This window comes from Cebus imitator, unplaced genomic scaffold, assembly GCF_001604975.1.
Source record: "Cebus imitator isolate Cc_AM_T3 unplaced genomic scaffold, Cebus_imitator-1.0 Scaffold222, whole genome shotgun sequence".
Taxonomy (NCBI): domain Eukaryota; kingdom Metazoa; phylum Chordata; class Mammalia; order Primates; family Cebidae; genus Cebus; species Cebus imitator.
In genome coordinates, this window is record NW_016107537.1 from 3,331,914 (window position 1) to 3,350,243 (window position 18,330).

Below are 18,330 nucleotides of genomic sequence, written 5' to 3' on the forward strand. Positions count from 1 at the left end.
TGCAGGATTGTTGTGTAGGTACATACATGGCAATGTGGTTTGCTCCCTCCATCTCCCTGTCATCTACATCTGGCATTTCTCCCCATGTTATACCTTCCCAACCTCCCTAGCCCCCGCTGTCCCTCCCCTATTCCCCCACAACAGACCCCAGACCCCAGTGTGTGATGCTCCCCTCCCTGTGTCCATGTGTTCTCATTGTTCAACACCCACCTATGAGTGAGAACCTGCAGTGTTTGATTTTCTGATCTTGTGTCAGTTTGCTGATAATGATGGTTTCCAGATTCATCCATGTCCCTACAAAGGACACAAACTCATCCTTTTTTTATGACTGCATAGTATTCCATGGTGTATATGTGCCACATTTTCCTTATCCAATCTATCATCGATGGGCATGGGGTTGATTCCAGGTCTTTGCTATTGTAAACAGTGCCGCAATGAACATACATGTGCATTTGTCTTTATATTAGAATGATTTATAATCCTTTGGATATATACCCAGTAATGAGATTGCTGGGTCAAATGGAATTTGTATTTCTAGGTCCTTGAAGAGTCACCACACTGTCTTCCACAATGGTTGAACTAATTTGCACCCCACCAACAGTATAAAATTGTTCCTGTTTCTCCACATCCTCTCCAGCATCTGTTGTCTCCAGATTTTTTAATGATTGCCATTCTAACTGGCATAAGATAGTATCTCAATGTAGTTTTGATTTGTATTTCTCTAATGACCAGTGATAATGAGCATTTTTTCATGTTTCTGGTCTCATATATGTCTTCTTTTGAAAAGTCTGTTCATGTCCTTCGCCCACTTTTGAATGGGTTTGTTTGTTTTTTCTTGTAAATCTGTTTTAGTTCTTTGTAGATTCTGGATATTAGCCCTTTGTCAGATGGGTAGATTGTAAAAATTTTTTCCCATTCTGTTGGTTGCCGGTTCACTCTAATGATTGTTTCTTTTGCTGTGCAGAAGCTCTGGAGTTCAATTAGATCCCATTTGTCTATTTTGGCTTTTGTTGCCAGTGCTTTTGGTGTTTTAGTCATGAAGTCCTTGCCTATGCCTATGTCCTGAATGGTATTGCCTAGGTTTTCTTCTGGGGGTTTTTATGGTGTTAGGTCTTATGTTTAAGTCTTTACTCCATCTGGAGTTAATTTTAGTGTAAGGTGTCAGGAAGTGGTCCAACTTCTGCTTTCTGCACATGGCTAGCCAGTTTTCCCAACACCATTTGTTAAACAGGGAATCCTTTCCCCATTGCTTGTTTTTGTCAGGTTTGTCAAAGATCAGATGTTTGTAGATGTGTGGTGTTGCCTCTGAGGCCTCTGTTCTGTTCCATTGGTCTATATATCTGTTTTGGTACCAGTACCATGCTGTTTTATTACTGTAGCCTTGTAGTATAGATTGTAGTCAGGTAGCATGATGCCTCCAGGTTTGTTCTTTTTGCTTAGGATTGTCTTGGCTATGCGGGCTCTCTTTTGGTTCCATATGAAGTTTAAGGTGTTTTTTTCCAGTTCTGTGAAGAGGGTCATAGGTAACTTGATGAGGATAGTGTTGAATCTATAAATTACTTTGGGCAGTATGGCCATTTTCACTATATTGATTCTTCCTAACCATGAGCATGGAATGTTTCTCCATATGTTTGTGTCCTCTCTTACTTCCTTGAGCAGTGGTTTGTAGTTCTATCTTAAAGCTCCAAAATGATCTCCTTTGATTCCATCCAGGTCATACTGATATAAGAGTTAGGTTCTTATGGTCTTGGGCAGCTCAGCACCTATGGCTTTGCAGGGTATTGCCCCCCTCCTGGCTGCTTTCACAGGCTGGCATTGTCTGCAGCTTTTCCAGGAGCACAGTGCAAGCTGTTGGTGGAGCTACTCTCCTGGGATCTGGAGGACAGTGGCCCTCTTCTCACAGCTCCACTAGGCAGTGCCTCAGTAGGGACTCTGTGTGAGGGCTCCAATCCCACATTTCCCTTTTGTACTGCCTTAGCACAGGTTCTCCATGAGAGCCCTACCCCTGCAGCAAACTTACGCCTGGACATTCAGACATTTCATACATCCTCTGAAATCTAGACAGAGGTTCCCAAACCTCATTTCTTGACTTTCGTGCACCCACAGGCTTAAAACCATGTGGAAGCTGCCAAAGGCCTGGGGCTTGCACTGTCTGAAGCCAGGGCCCAAGCTATACCTTGGCCTCTTTTGGTCACAGCTGGAGTGGCTGGGATGCAGTGCACCAAGTTCCTAGACTACACACAGCATGAGAACCCTGGGCCTGGCCCACAAAACCACTTTTTCCAACTAGGCCTCCAGGTCTGTGATGGGAGGTGCTGCCGTGAAGAACTCTGACATCCTCTAGAGACATTTTTCCCATTGTCTTGGGGATTAACATTTGGCTCCTCGTTACCTATGCAAATTTCTGCAGCTGGCTTCAATTTCTCCTCAGAAAATGTGATTTTCTTTTCTATCGCATTGTCAGGCTGCAAAGTTTCCAAACCTTTATGCTCTATTTCCCTTGTAAAACTGAAATGCTTTTAATAGCACCCATGTCACCTCTTGAATGCTCTGCTGCTTAGAAATTTCTTCCACCAGATACCCTAAATCATCTCTCTCAAGTTCTAAGTTCCACAAATCTCTAGGGCAGGGGTAAAATGCCACCAGTCTCTTTGCTAAAACATAACAAGAGTCACCTCTGCTCCAGTTCCCAACATGTTCCTCATCTTCATCTGAGACTACCTCAGCCGGGACCTTATTGTTCATATCACTATCAGCATTTTTGTCAAAAAGCCATTCAACAAGTCTCTTGGAGCTTCCAAACTTTCCCACATTTTCCTGTCTTCTTCTAAGCTCTCAAAACTGTTTTACCCTCTTTCTATTACTTAGTTCCAAAGTTGCTTCCACATTTCTGGGTATCTTTTCAGCAACACCTTAGTCCTGATACCAGTTTACTGTATTAGTTCTTTCTCACACTACTTATAAAGACATACCTGAGACTGGGCAATTTACAGAAGAAAGAGGCTTATTGGACTTAGAGTTCCACATGGCTAGGGAAGCCTCACAATCATGGCAGAAGGTTAAAGACATGTCTCAAATGTTGGCAGACAAAAGAAGAGAGTTTGTGCAGGGAAAACTCCCATTTTTAAAACCATCAGATCTCACGAGACTCATCGACTATCATGAGAGCAGTGTAGGAAAGACCCCCCCCACATAATTCAATCACCTTCCACTGGGTTCCTCCCATGATATGTGAGAATTGTGGAAGTTACAATTCAAGATGAGATTTGGGTGGGGACACAGTAAACCATATCACTTCCTGTGTGTCACTTGAACATTTTTTTTTTTGACACAAGTTTTGCTCTTGTCACCCAGGCTGGAGTGCAGTGGCACAATCTCAGCTCACTGCAACCTCCACCTCCTGCATCCAAGCAATTCTCTTGCCTCACTCTCTCGAGTAGCTGGGATTACAGGTGCATGCCACCATGCCCAGCTAATTTTTTTTGCATTTTTAGTAGAGACAGGGTTTCACCATGTTGGCCAGGCTGGTCTTGAACTACTGACCTCAGGTGATCCACCTGCCTCGGACTCCCAAAGTGTTGGAATTACAGGCATGAGCCACCATGCCTGGCCCATTTGAACATTTTTTAGAATTCCATTTTGAATTATCTGCAGTGTTGATAAGTGTATCTTTTTGACTAGGTTCCTTAGTGGTTGTTCTAGGTATTAATTTTATACATGCATAACTTACACAGTCTACTAGTATTAACATTCCAATTGGAGTAATTTATAAAACCTTACCTTCCTTTAGTTCTTTACCTTTCCTAGTTTATAATATAGTGGTCTTAAATATTTTTTCTACATACTTTGAGAATCTTATCGCACAACACCAAACATAATTTGGAAAACCTTGAAGAAAATATATAGTATTTACTTATATTTTTACTATTTCCATTGTTCATTCTTTCTTCCTAATTTTCTAAGACTCTTCTTTTATCATGTCCTGCTTAGAGAATCCCCTTTAAACATTCTTTTACAGTTGGTTTGCTGGTGATAGATTCTCTTAGACTTTTTCTGAGATTGTCCCTGTTTCCTCTTCATTCCTAAAGGATATTTTCACTAAATAGAGAATTCTGAATTGACAATTATTTGTGTTTGACACTTGAAAAATATTGTGTCATTTCCTTCTGTCCTCCATGGCGTCTAATGAGAAATTCACCGTCTTTCAAATTTTTTTTCCTGTTGGTTAACCAAATGTTGTTTTTCTCTTACTGTTTTCAAGGTATTTTCATTGTGTTCAGTTTTCAGAGGTTTATGGTGTATATGGAATGAATTTTTTTGGTTTACTCTGCTTGGGGTTTGCTCAGCTTCTTGTAGGTTTCTGTCTTTTGCCAAATTTGGGGATTTTTTTTCAGCCATTATTTTCTCAAATACCTTTGCAACTCCACTTATTTCTTCCATTGTCTTTTCCCTCTATCTAGTAGTATTGTGGTTGTTATTACCAGCACTCCACCTTCCTCTCTCAACCCCAGTTCAGAACCAGATCCTGCAGTAGAGTTTAGAGTTCTTGATCTAAAATGATGTGAGATATGTCACTGATTAAAAGGCCCACTTGTTGACATGGTTCTGATCCTGGTGTCATGGCTATGTCTTTGTCTTCCTACTTGCTTAGGCACACTACTTTTTATGAGAAGGAGGGGCAACCTTTTGTTGTTGTTGTTGTTGTTTAAACCTTACTGGCTTCCAGCAGTAATGCAATCTATTTCTCTATCATGGGAGGAGTACCTTCAGTCTCTGTAACATACAAATCCAGCCCTTGACACCACATGCTCCTTCTGGACTCAGAGCCCAGGAAACCTCTGGTTTTAGTCTCACCTTACTCTTCTGTCTTCTATTTGGGGTACATTGACATATTGATCTTACTTTTGGGTACTGCTCTGTCTTTTTAACTGTCACTGCTTCATCGCTTTATGTCTGGAGCAAAATGGCTGTGTTGAAGCATAAATTGGTTGAGAAGCTCTTGTGCATTCTTTAAAAATAAAAAATGGAGACAAGGTTTCACTATGCTGCCGAAGCTGGTCTCAAACTCCTGAGTTTAAGCAATCCCCCGCCTTAGCCTCCCGATTAGTTAGACTACATGCATGAGCCACTGCATCCAGCCCCTCTTGCATTCTTAATGCAGTTTGCTGAATGAAATCTCTAAATTATTTTGACTCTTCAATTTCTTCATTCTTTGCATTTGGTTTGCACAGAAAGCAGTGTGATTCTAAGCCAGTTATTCACCCTCTGTGGCTGCAGTTTTCTGAAATGCCTAGTGAGACGGTTGGACTAAGTTCTTTTTAGTTCTTAGAGTCTATATGTCAAGAAAGATACAAAATTATCAAGTAGAAGAAGTTATTCTTGATTCCAAACTTCAAAATCAGAATTCTCCAAATTGAAAAGATAAAAGCAGAGATAGTATAGAATTTCAGTTTTGATGATAGCCAAGGGCTTCTTGGCCATTAGAAGTAGGAAACATTTCTTGAAAAACGAAAAACCACCTTAGAATAAATAAAATACAGTCTTACAGGAATCACAAGGTAGTAATTTCAAGGAGTTTATACTTCAGTATTCCAGGTGGTAAATATACATAATTTCAGGAAAGGTTTAACCAAATATATATTAGTAATTGAAGGAAGTGGATATTGCTGATGTGGAAAACAGTCTGGCTACCCATAAAATACTCCTATATGCCTATTACTAGGGATGTAGAATACAGTGAGTTGAATTTGACCTAATATAACACATTTGGGATGATTTTAAATTGTTACTTTAAAGATTTGTTTTAGAAGTGTTATACTAAAATATTATCATCTAAAATAAAAATTACATATTATTCATTCCTCTGGAAGATGCCAATTTTGGCCATAACATTATAGAATTTGAATTCTTCATTCCATAAAGTTTTTGCTCCCTTTGTGTTTTATTGTTTTATGTAAACTGTAGGATAAACTTCTTGCGTAGAGCATTTTATAAGCGATTGAATTTCAAAAAGAATATAATTTATGGGCCTAGAGATCTAGAGGGAAAAAAATAACTGTATCTGAGCTGTTAGCATTGTCTGTCTTAGTGACAGAGTAATGGACTGCATATGTAATGCTTGTAGGGGTCACCTCTTTTTTTATTTTATTTTTTATTTCTTGAGACTGAGTCTTGCTTTGTCACCTAGTCTGGAGTGCAGTGTTGTGATACCAGCTCACTGCAACCTCCGCCTCCCAGGTTCCAGTGATTCTCCTGCCTCAGCCTGTCGAATAGCTGGAATTACAGGTGCATACCACCACACCCAGCTAATTTTTGCATTTTTAGTAGAGACAGGGTTTTGCCATGTTGGCCATGCTGGTCTCAAACTCCCAACTTAAAGTGATCCACCTGCCTCAACCTGTCAAAGTGCTGGGATTACAGGCGTGAGCTACTGTGCTAAACCAGGTCACATCTTTTAAAAGGCCATTTTTTTTTTTTGCTGGGCGCAGTGGCTCATGCTTGTAATCCCAGCACTTTGAAAGGCCAAGATGGGCAGGTCACCTGAGGTCAGGAGTTCAAGACCAGCCTGGCCAACATGGTGAAACCCCGTCTTTTCTAAAAATACAAAAATTAGCTGGGTGTGGTGGTGGGTGCCTGTAATCCCAGCTACTTGGGAGGCTGAGGCAGGAGAATCGCTTGAACCTGGGAGGCAGAGGTTGCAGCGAGCAGAGGTTGTGCTACTGAGCTCCAGCCTGGGCGACAGAATGAGACTCTTAACTCAAAAAAACAAATTAAAAAAGGCCATTTTTATCTAAAATTTTAGTTACTTTCCTGGGAAACCTATCTCAGATATTAAGGAATTCACTTAATATAATTTGTTACTAGCATAAGGGTCCAACTCTGAATTCATTGTCATACCTGATATAAAAAGAAAAACATTACAGAATTGCATGAAGTAAAACATGAAAGTAGTCTTTTCCCCATCTTCCTCACTCAGTATAGCCACTTTTAACTCTTTGGGACAGGAAAGTGTGATGTTTCAAAGAGCTTTTTACATGATTTCAAAAGGTAAAAAATCTCATTTCAGGTTCTGAGCAACATTCATACAGTCAGAGCCACATGGCAATCTAAAAAGCCCAAAACATGGACCTTTTCTCCCCAGGTAAGTAATCTGCTGAATAAGTAGAATGAGTGAATTTCTTTTACCTATTAAATGTTAAGCAGTTAATTTCTAATGTAAGACTGTCAAAGTTGGACATATTTATATTTATATAAATAGCACAGAGTATGTGGGGATAGATATAAATCTTTAGATTCTTTGGTGTTATTTCAGGACATTGATAAAAATTACTTAAGTCTCTGACTCACCAGTGTTGTAATTCCTGTGAATCATCCCATTCAGTGAATTTCAGGGTTCATTTTTAGAAAATTCTTATTTGATAAAAATGAAAACATAAAGATTACATTTAGGAAGTGAGGTGATTTTCAAAGATGAAATCTTCCAACTATGCTAATAAAAACCGTATTTTCTTCAGATAAAGTCAGGGGTGACGCCTAGGAAACTGCTACATTACACCCACGTACTGTCAAGACTGGAATAGCGTTTTGAGGGTTCACACCACTGAGTCAGCATTACATAGATGCTAGAGAGGACAAAGATATCTTCATATTGTTTTTATAATATCAATTGTCTATATTTTATTTTATGTTACTTTCATCTACCTCCAAGGTCTCATTACTTTAGTATTTACTTCCCTCCCACAGCTAACTCCCTTATATAACTGCATCCTAAAAACCCTTAATTACCTTTCCTCTTATTGTATCAGAAGATCTTAAGGCAAGATGGAGGTTCAATGAGAGGGCTCAGGCTGTGGATGAAGCCAGCCACTTCAATTGTGTGCTGTGTCCGCCCACACTTGTCGAGAGTACACCTCCTAAAATTCCAGCTTGATCTTCTTAGCAGCCTTCCTCGAGTGAGAGGCACAACTTCTCTTTTGGCACAGTACTTCACAGTTCTGTTACTGCGACTCTGTGTATGTGAAGTGTTTAGGGTAGAATTTTTTTATGTTTTTCCTGGGGTAGAAAGATAAACTTTTGGGAGTATGTATTATTCTGCTGAATGAAAGTAGACATCTGTTACATGCAAGCATTTTTTTCTAGGCATGTGGAAACTTTTTCATGCCAGTGGAGTTCCTATTCCAGCAAAGTTAGTAGGGGAAAATACACACATAAAGAATAACAATATTGTCTATTTATGGAACCCTGTGCCAGGCTCTTATGTACATTATCTTACTTAATCAGAGTAGTCCTGTGGGGCGAGTACTGTTGTTAACTACTCCTCAGGCAGATTGTAATGGTTTTGGCACTCTAAGTGCTTTGGAAGCACATAGGAAGGTAAAGTGAATTCTAGTCCTTTGGCTCAGGGAAAGTTTTATAAAAGAGAAACTAGACCTTGAAGGATAGGTAGATTTTACAGACAAGAAAGGAGGGGTATGGTTGTCTAGGAAGAGGGAACTGAATGAGCAAAAAGGAAGATAAATGAAAATTCACAAGGCACACATCAGGAAAGTTGAGCAAATATGTGTATTAAGTCTTTAATTTTTGTTCTGTTTACAAAGAACAGTGGTTAATATAAATATCTTATAATGTATATAAACTATTATTTGTAACACCTGTGGAGACCTAGGTACAGTACTTGTTTCATGTTAGCCTCTAAGCAAAGAATAAGTGAAGGTAAAGGTATTTTCCCTTTAAAAGATAAATTAAATTTTTAAAATTTATAGTCATTGGCATAGATTAATTCAATCCATCTGCTTTGTGTTTTTCTTAAAAGGCCTTTATTAAAATGCAAATGCATAAACTATTTACTAACAAATAGGGCTGAAACCCTGTTCTTGTGATAAAGAAATACCTGAGATGGTATCCATTCTTGCGATAAAGAAATACCCAAGACTGGTTAATTTATAAAGAAAAGTTTAGTTGGCTCATGGTTCTGCAGACTGTACAGGAAACATGGCACAGGCATCTGATCAGTTTCTAGGAAGGCCTCAGGAGACTTCTAATCATGGCAGAAGGTGAAGGGGGAGCAGGCATCTCACATGGCAGAGCAGGAGCAAGAAGGAGGAAGGAGGTGCCACACACTTACTATTTTTTTTTTTGAAACAGTCTTACTCTGTTGCCCAAGCTGGAGTGCAGTGGCATGATATGATATCAGCTCACTGCGACCTCCACCTCCTGGGTTCAAGCGATTCTCCTGCGTCAGCCTCCCAAGTAGCTGGGATTACAGGTGCCCACCATCGTGCCCTGCTAATTTTTTTATTTTTAGTAGAGACAGGGTTTCACCATGTTGTCCAGGCTGGGCTCGAACTCCTCACAAGTGATCTGCCCACCTCAGCCTCTCAATGCGCAGGGATTACAAGTGTGAGCCATTGCGCCTGGCCACATTTTTGAAAAAACTGATCTCCTGAAAACGAACTCACTATGGTGAGGACAGCACCAAACTATGAGGGATCTGCCCCTATGACCCAGACAGCTCCCACCAGGCCTCAACTTCAACACTGGGGATTATAATTCAACATGAAATTTGATGGGGACATTTATTCAGACCATATGAAACCCCTTCCCTTTTTTTATTTTTATCAATAACTTTAATTTCTTTATTATTTCAGGTTACTCGCATCTTGCCATGTTTGCTTGATGGTGATTGCTTTATCAGGTCCAATTCTGTGTCTCCAGATCTTGGAATATTATTTGAACTTGGAATTTCTTATATTCGCAATGTGTGTCCATTAAAAGATAAGGCTTTCTAATGTATCAGTTAAAAGGGAAGGTTAAAAAATGTGTCTATTGACAAGTAAATTCTTGAGGTCTTTATGTATAATAGAATTATAATCCCTTGAGGAATGAGAATGCCAGTGATTCTAATTTTGTATGTGCTGATTTTTTTCATAGCATTTACAATAAAAGAATATTTATTCACATTTATAGCTTGAGTGAACTCCAGTGATTTTGAAGAATAAAAATTCAAAAAGGATGGGACTTTGCAGAAAGTAATAAAAGATGCTTACTGGCATCCCAGCATCATGGTTCACCTCTGGCCTCCAGGGGAAGAATACATTTAGCCTTGTAACTGGGGGTTCTAATTAAGGTACTTGGCAGAGTAGCGATTTTTATAAAGCAAACACTAGAAATTTCCGTCAACTTAAGTCATAGAAACGATTGAACCAGTAGGTGGGGCTCTGTGCTACTAATTAAATGTTTCCACATACTAATAATAGCTTGAGAGATGTAGTATATATACTTGACCTCATGGTAACCCAGAGAGCCTTCCAGAGATGTTATATTAATGGTATTACATTGTCCATTCATTTGTTTAAAGCAAATTCATCCATATGTATTGTGGATGGGGTTGGACTGGGGAAAGGAGCAGGACCCCAAGCAAGCCTTGGGGGCCTCTAGCAATTGACATGGAGGTAAAATTCTAAGCAGAAAGCCCCGTGAATTATTAATATCTGCATTATGCCTGTCAGTGAAATTAAGGTTCATAATCCTATGTAGTACTGATGTGATTTGATATCACTCCACAGAATGCTTACATCAGTCAAGAGACAGTGGCAGCAGTTGCCACATCATTGGTTTAAGGGATTTTTCTAGAACAATTTTGAGAAAATATGATTGCCTCTTGATATACAACCTTTAATATCTGACCTGCAAGCAAAATGGAACTCTACTATGTTTCATTTTATTTTCTTGTGAAGAACTCTTTAGTTCTAAAGGCGAATACTGATTTTTTTCCTTTAAAAGTTCTTGGTATGTGCTTATAAATTTGACTAGTTCAGACATTAAGTTTCATATACTTGTCTTATTTCCTAGTCAACTGGTGAAAGAGGAGAGTTAAGTTGTGGCTGGGTGTTTCTTAAACTTTTTGATGCCAGTGGAGTTCCTATTCCGGCAAAGTAAGTTGGCTATATATTCCTAACGAATGAATACTTCTGTAGAAATTCATTTTTTAGACTCTAGATACCTCAAGTTTGTTTTGTGAGCATGCCAATAACTTTTGGAAGGGCTTTTTATGTTGATTTTAGTGTTGTTTAGCATGCACATTCTCATCCTAAGGAGGAAGAAATGACCCCTAGAAAAGAGGTATTTTAAAAGATATTTGCACTAGCTGTCTGCTGAGAATATTCTTTCAGTAATTTCCTATGGTTTTAACACATTTCACCATGCTGAAAACAGAGTCTAGTTGTCTTCAAAGAGTGGGAAAGCTAAGTCCAGAGTCCTGAGGTACTCTGTGAGTCTCTACCCTCCTTCTGTAGGTGGGACATTGAAATCATATTGGCAACCATGATAAATGATTTAAACTTTAAGATCAAAAGGCAGACTGGAAGTAAATATTGCATATATATAGAAGAGTTAGAAGATCATTATCCCTAATATAAAAAGAGCTCTCAAAAATTAATAAGAAAAATATAATTCAAATTTTAACATGGAGGAAAAGAAAGATCTAAATCTAGGATATAAATAAGAAATTCAAGAAGGGACACAAATAGGCAGGCAGTAGGATGGTGATTAAGATTCCAAATTTGGATTACAAAATTCTGGGCTCCAGTCCCAGCTCTACCCATGTAATTGTAGGTAGATTTCTTAACATCTCCATGTCTGAATTTCACCTATTTTTAATCTGGAGGATTGTAATAATTCTTACTCCAAAGGCTTGTGAGGATTAATTTAGATAATGCTCCTTACATGGCCTCCTTGCCACTGGGCAGACGTAGAGGTCCTGAGTCTACAAGTCCTTTGATATCATCCCAGTGGGTGGGGAGGGACACGGCATTACCCTGGGTGCCAGGTTTCTTGTGATTGTTTTTTGCTTTTTGTTTTTGTCTTTTAATATGCTCAGGGTTTTTAGCTGTGCTTAGTGGAAGAAATAAGGAATAGTATATCTATTCCATCTTTCTGAAAGTGAAGTCACAGCTATTTTTTTTAAATGAGGTAGAACTCTGTGTATTAATACAAACACATTTTCTTTGTATTAGTATATGGAAAAAGTTACAGAATATTTTGAATACTGTGACCGCATTTTTGTTCATTAAAAACTATTTGTGGGCCAGGTTAGGTGGCTCACAATTCCTGTAATTTTAGCACTTTGGGAGGCCTTGGCAGGAGGATCACCTGAGCCCAGGAGTTCGAGACTAGCCTGGGCAACATGGTGAGATGCCATCTCTACAAAAATAAAAAAAAAATTAGCCAAGCATGATGGCACATGCCTGTAATCCCAGCTACTCCAGAGGCTGAGCTGGGAGGATTGGTTGAATCCTAGAGGTCGAAGCTGCAGTTAGCAGTTTTCATGCCATTGTACTCTAGCCTGGGTGACAGGGCGACTCTGTCTCAAAAAAGGAAAAACAAACAAAGCAAAACTATTTATTAGCCTCTGTGGGTGGGTCTAGGTAATCTGTTCCCAGAAGTTGCCTCTGAGGAACAGAATTGAGGTGGTGCAGTGCAATTAAAGGGCTCTTTTACTTTCTTCTTTCTACACTTAGTATGTGACTTCAGAAGAAAAGCATGTAGTATGTTAGTTTTGAAGCATGTGTTAGTTTTGAAATTCACCATGTTTATATATTTGTTTGCATTTGCATAGAAAAGATAGGGCAGGAGATTAATCAAACTAGGGAAGAAGGCATGGGGAGGAATTTTTCACTTTTTACTTATCATTTCTCTGCCATTCAAACTTTTTAAAACAATCTACATTTTATATTTTAAAAATAATATAAGTTCCTAATGGTTGTATTTCAAATAATGATTCAACACATTTGAAAAATACATTAAAAAACAATCACTTGTCATTAACATAAGTCATTAAAGTCTGAAACACTTTAATGAATTAATTTTTCTCATTTTCAAGAAAAAATGTATTTTCTACAAGGTACAGTTAGGAAAGATAATTTTTCTCATTTTCATGGAAAAAATGTATTTTCTGCAGCTTATAATTAGGAAAGAAAGACTGTTTATTTGCCCAGGTGGTACCTCACGGAGGGTTCAACAATTATTATTTTCACTTACCAATGAGCCATAAATGAAATGTCTATGAGTGTATTTGTGCTAAAGAATATTTAAGTACTGATTCCAGTGTTTTCTAAATGGCCACAGCATGTATCTGTCATCTAATGTTATTCTTTTATAGAACTTATGAGCTCTTCTTGAATGGTGGTACTCCTTATGAAAAAGGTGTTGATGTGGACCCTTCAGTATCCAGAAGAGGTATGGTTCCCGTGTGTTGTCTTCCTTTCCTTAAAGATTAAACAAGTAGTCCAGGCACAGTGGCTCACACCTGTAATCCCAGCACTTTGGGAGGCTGAGGCGGGGTGGATCAGGAGGTCGGGAGTTCAATACCAGCCTGACCAATACGGTGAAAGCCCATCTCCACTGAAAATACAAAAATTAGCTGGGCGTGGTGGTGTGTGCCTGTAGTCCCAGCTACTCAGGAGGCTGAGGCAGGAGAATCACTTGAGCCTGTGAGGCAGAGGTTGCAGTGAGCCAAGATTGCCCCACTGTACTCCAGCCTGGGTGACAGGGCAGGACTCCATATCAAAAAAGAAAGAAAAAAAACATTCAACAAATAGAAGATACAACTGAGAGGTAGCTACACTCTAATAAGCATAGCATTTTTCACTTGGATTCACACTTTTGAAAATCTGTCATTTGATAGTAAAATTTTAATCATTTTTAAGTACTTATTTTCTTGGTAACACATATGAGACTCTAATGTAAGAAATCATGAAGAATGAGGACCCTGCATTAGTTCCTTTTCATTGACCACTGAACTGATACTTGTGACTGATACTAAAGCAGGAACTGCAGCGAGAAACAGACCTCTCAGACACTGAGCTAGGAAGGAAGGGATGATTTATTTCAGCTGGCAGGAAGGCAGCGTAGCTGCCTAATAGCCAAGCTGGTCTAACAAAGAAAAATCTCTGTCCTTATAAAGGCTCACAACTCTAGAAATTATACTTAAAAGGGTTTTGTGTTTACAGCTTTAGAAATTACATGTGAATGGGCCTTAGGTTTACAGCTTTAGAAATTACATGTGAAAGGGCCTTGGTTCATGGAATAGGCGTGGGGTATGTGGCTTATATGGGGGTTTGATCTTGTTTAGGTAAAAACAATGCCTTCCGGAAAGATTCCTCCATACCGTGCCTGCGATCTATAGGAGAGATTGTGGTAATCAGTAGGGGTCTATTTTTACCCTGGCAGGCAGCACCAACCAGTCCCCCTTCTGGCTGACTTCTAGCTTCTCCTTTTGAGATGCAGTGCAGAAGTCTGAAGAGCATTAAGGGTCACCTTCCTCAGTACATAAGTAGTAGAATAGGCTAATACAGAGGGTGCCTATTGCTAGGTCAAAGGATGCAGGTCTTTGAAACAGTAATGTGCATGCCAAATTGCCCTCTAGAAATACTAAGCATCTTTTACTATGTTCGTTAACCAGGCACTGTGCTAGAAAATGGGAGAATGAAGAGCAGGACAGATATAGTCATTGCCTTATGGGGCTCAGAGCCTGACAGATTTGGAATTCTATTTCCACTCCTCAGCCACCCCATTTGTTTGGTGATTCTGGACACACACCACCTCTGCTGCCCCACAATGCCAGTCCTGCCTTCTTGGAACAGAAAGGAGTTCAGGGTGTGGGATGCAGTTGGTTCTACCTGGAGTCAGACATGCTGTTTTCCTTTGTAATCTGGCAGCAATAATGCTGTAACTCATTAGATTTAGCAAACAACCCTGTGCCCTTAGGGAGGTCTGTCAGCTCGTTTAGGGTATGTGGGTGACTCTTGCCTTTCATGTAATTCAGTACTACTGGTTGGTATATTTTCATGAAATATTTGTTTTATTATACTCATTGTCTCAATTATTTAAAGTTTTGTGACTTAGTTTTGATTTTTCTTAAAAGCACGCGGCAGTGTTTTCTACCAGATGATGGCAATGAGAAGGCAGCCGCAACTTCTAGTAAAACTGAGATCTTTGAACAGAAGATCAAGAAATGTACTAAGGTTGGTACCTGCTTTTACCGTCCAGTGAACTTGGGATCATTCAGCACGTGGAGACCATCTCTGCTTTTGGCTTCTCCTCCTATTTGGTCATCTTTTGTTATAATATTTTTGTTCTCTTTAATTCTTCTGCCAAAGGTAGCTAGGGAAATGGGTAATAAAGCTGAAATTAGCTTACTCTTCTAATTACTAGTTAGCTCTTCTAAGAAATCTGTCATTTGAGCTGACTAGTAAATAGAAGACTTGACTAAATGGGGCTTACCAATACGTGATTCTACCCTCAGGGAACTTTTTTTTAATATCAAGCTTATTGAGATATAATTTACATGCAATAAAATGTACTCTTTTTAGTTTATAGTTCTTTGCATTTTGACAAATGTACACCGTCATGTGATTACCACTACAGTCAAGATAAAGAGTATTTCCCTCACTTTAAAAAGTTACCTCATGCCCCTTTGTAGTCAGCTCCCTAGCCCCAGCCTCAGGCAGTCACACCTGTTTTTCCTTCCCAGCAGTTTTGCTTTGTCCAGAATGTCATACAAATGGAATCATAACAGTAGGGAGCCTTTTGAGTCTGGCTTCTTTCACTTAGCATAGTGCAGTTGGGACTTACCCATGCCATTGCTTGTGTCAGTAGTTTGTTCCTTTTTGTTCCGAATAGTACAAACAGTCCCTGACTTACTCAAGATTTTTCAATTTTACCATGTTGCAAAAGCAAAACCCATTCGGTAGACAGTATACTTCAGTACAGATTCAATAAATTACATGAGATATTTATACTTTATTACAAAATAGGCTTTGTATTATATGATTTTGCTCATCTGTAGGTTAATGTGTTATGAATATGTTTAAGGTAGGCTGGCCTAAGCTATGATGTTCAATAGGCTAGTTGTAGGCAAGACATAGTGGCTCACACCTATAATTGCAGCACTTTGGGAGGCCAAGGTGGTAGAATCGCTTCAGGCCAGGAGTTCAAGACCAGCCTGGACAACATGGCAAGACCCCATTTCTACCCCCCCCCCAAAAAATTAGCTGGATGTGGTGACACACACCTGTAGCCCCAGCTACTTAGGAGGCTTAGGTAGGAGGATTGCTTGAGCCCAAGAGGTTGAGGCTGCAGTGAGCCATGATGACATCATTGAACTCTAGCCTGGGCAACAGAGAGAGACCCTGACTCAAAAAAAAAAAAGGCTAGGTATATTAAATGCATTTTCAACTTATGGTATTTTCCATTTATGATGGGTTTCTGGGGATATAACCCACCATAAGTTGAGGAGCATCTGAATTCCATTTGATAGATTTACTACAATGTGTTTATTCATTTACAAATTGATGGGCATTTGGGTTGTTTCTCTGTTTGGGAAATTAAAAATAAAGCTACTTTGAACATTTGCGTACAAATTTTCTACATGTGGATATATGTCTTCATCTCTCATGGGTATACCTAGGAGTGAGATTGTTGGGTCATATGGAGTTTAACTTTATAAGAAACTACCAAATTGTTTCCAAAATGACTGTGCCACTTTGCACTCTCATTAGTGATGTATGAGAGTTCCAATTACTCCATATTCTTGATAGCACTTGATATGATCAGTTTTTCTGTTTTGTCCCTTCTAGTAAACGAGAGTAGTGGTTTGTCATGGTGTTTTAAATTTACATTTTTCTCAGGGAGCTTGTACACCAATAAAATCTCAAATCTATCAGTTTTTCCCTCAGTACCCTCTTAGACAAGCCATTTGACATCTCTGTCAGGGTCGTAATGTCTACATATTTTAAATGGACATCATAATAATAATATCAACCCCGTAAAGCTGTAATGAGGTTTAATGGAAAGAAAGCATATAAAACACTTAGCCAGTGTTTATATTGTGTGCCACATAGTAACTAACACAATAGTGTTAGCTATAATTATTTACTATTACAATCTTCTTATATTTAGATAAATGTAAATATAAAGGCAAGTAGATGGTGCCATGTCATAAAATTTGTTCAAATGAAGATGTGTAGATGAAAATGAAGATTTGAAGTTGCCTTTGAAGGATTGGGTAGATATGTAGGAAAGGAGCTCCACAGAGGGCACAGGAAGACAATAGGTGGGAGGAAGAGCATGGCATGGGACAGAGACTGTTGCAGCTGAACTCTCCCACCATGACCTGCTTATTGCTCACAGATTATTAAGAAGTAAGGAAGTAAAGGAAGACTTAGCATATCCCTCTGAATGTTTTTTCTCATTCCAGATCATAGTCTTAGCTTAAATATCCCTTGTTCTTATCTCTACTACTGAAATTTATTTTATAATTATAGTGTTAACAGTTCAATCTTTCAATAACCATTAATAATGTGTTCATGGGTATTATTTACTCTCTTAGCTTTTTCCCTTTGGATGTTCATAGAGCCTGTAAATTCTCTTTTTTGGCCAGTCTTTCCTTGGAAAATTGTTATTTTTTCAAGATAAGAAAGAAAGCAGCACAGTAGTAGTCTTTGTGAAAGAAAAGCCAAATCCTGTTTGGCCTCATTCTTCCTGTGTCTTTGGCCTCCCCACTACTCCTGTTGATAAGCCTCCAAGAGTCCCGAAGCACTCCCATGCGTGTCTTTCAAGTACACCCCTTCATAGTGTTTCTTTGGCCCCCAAATACTGGTTTTCAGATATTTTGTATGAACTCAAGATCAAATTGGAACATGTGGTACAGAGGTTAGCAAGGCAGCCTCTTTTTCTTAAGCAGTGGATGCTAATCTATATGCTGAGCTCTTAAAGGTCCTGTGTCCTTGTCCTCCACACCTCAGGACCGAGGCATTTGTTTCATTACAGCACACAATAGGCACCCCAAAATCGTTTGTGAAATAATTTCAAAGCAAAACTCTCCCTGCTAGTGTAAAAGTATACTCAGGGCCTCTGCACAGCCTCCACCTGTCCCTGGCTTCCCTCTGCCTTGTTTTGGTGTGTGCCTTTCCAGAGACTTGAGTGCCGGCTTGAAATTGCTTCTCCACTTTGCATGACCCCAAACCATAAACTCCTGGGAATCTCAAATGTGAGTTGGGACACACCACTCTTGCAACTCCAGACACAGGCTGGCTTGAACAGAAACCAGGTCAGGGACAGTGAGACCAGAGGCCCTGGGCCTTGCAGCAGGGCTGGGGGCCATAGTGGGAGGGCTGTGCTGTGAGTTCAAGGTAAGAGGCTAGGCACCAGCCTGGGCCCTTTTGGACATCACTCTCTGAGCCTCTGCACCCTGGAGATGCAGACTGACACAGGACTGATCCATTTCAGCATCCTCTCCTCCCCTGACCTGCTACCTTCAGTGGGTGGGAG

The 18,330-nt window shown here is 39.4% G+C and overlaps 1 protein-coding gene across 5 annotated transcripts in view; it reads left to right on the forward strand.

Moving 5' to 3' along the window:
- The window catches only part of NPHP1 (nephrocystin 1), a 77,400-nt gene that overhangs the window by 40,018 nt on the left and 19,052 nt on the right, over positions 1-18,330 (forward strand). For 4 of the 5 annotated variants that reach the window (XM_017496682.2, XM_017496684.2, XM_017549853.1 and 1 more), the window contains exons 13-17: positions 7,067-7,141; positions 9,648-9,758; positions 10,852-10,934; positions 13,160-13,236; positions 14,924-15,023. In XM_017496682.2, the coding sequence (XP_017352171.1) occupies positions 7,067-7,141; positions 9,648-9,758; positions 10,852-10,934; positions 13,160-13,236; positions 14,924-15,023 (446 nt within the window). The remainder of the gene's footprint in view (positions 1-7,066; positions 7,142-9,647; positions 9,759-10,851; positions 10,935-13,159; positions 13,237-14,923; positions 15,024-18,330) is intronic. The other variant, XM_017496681.2, reaches the window with a different exon arrangement.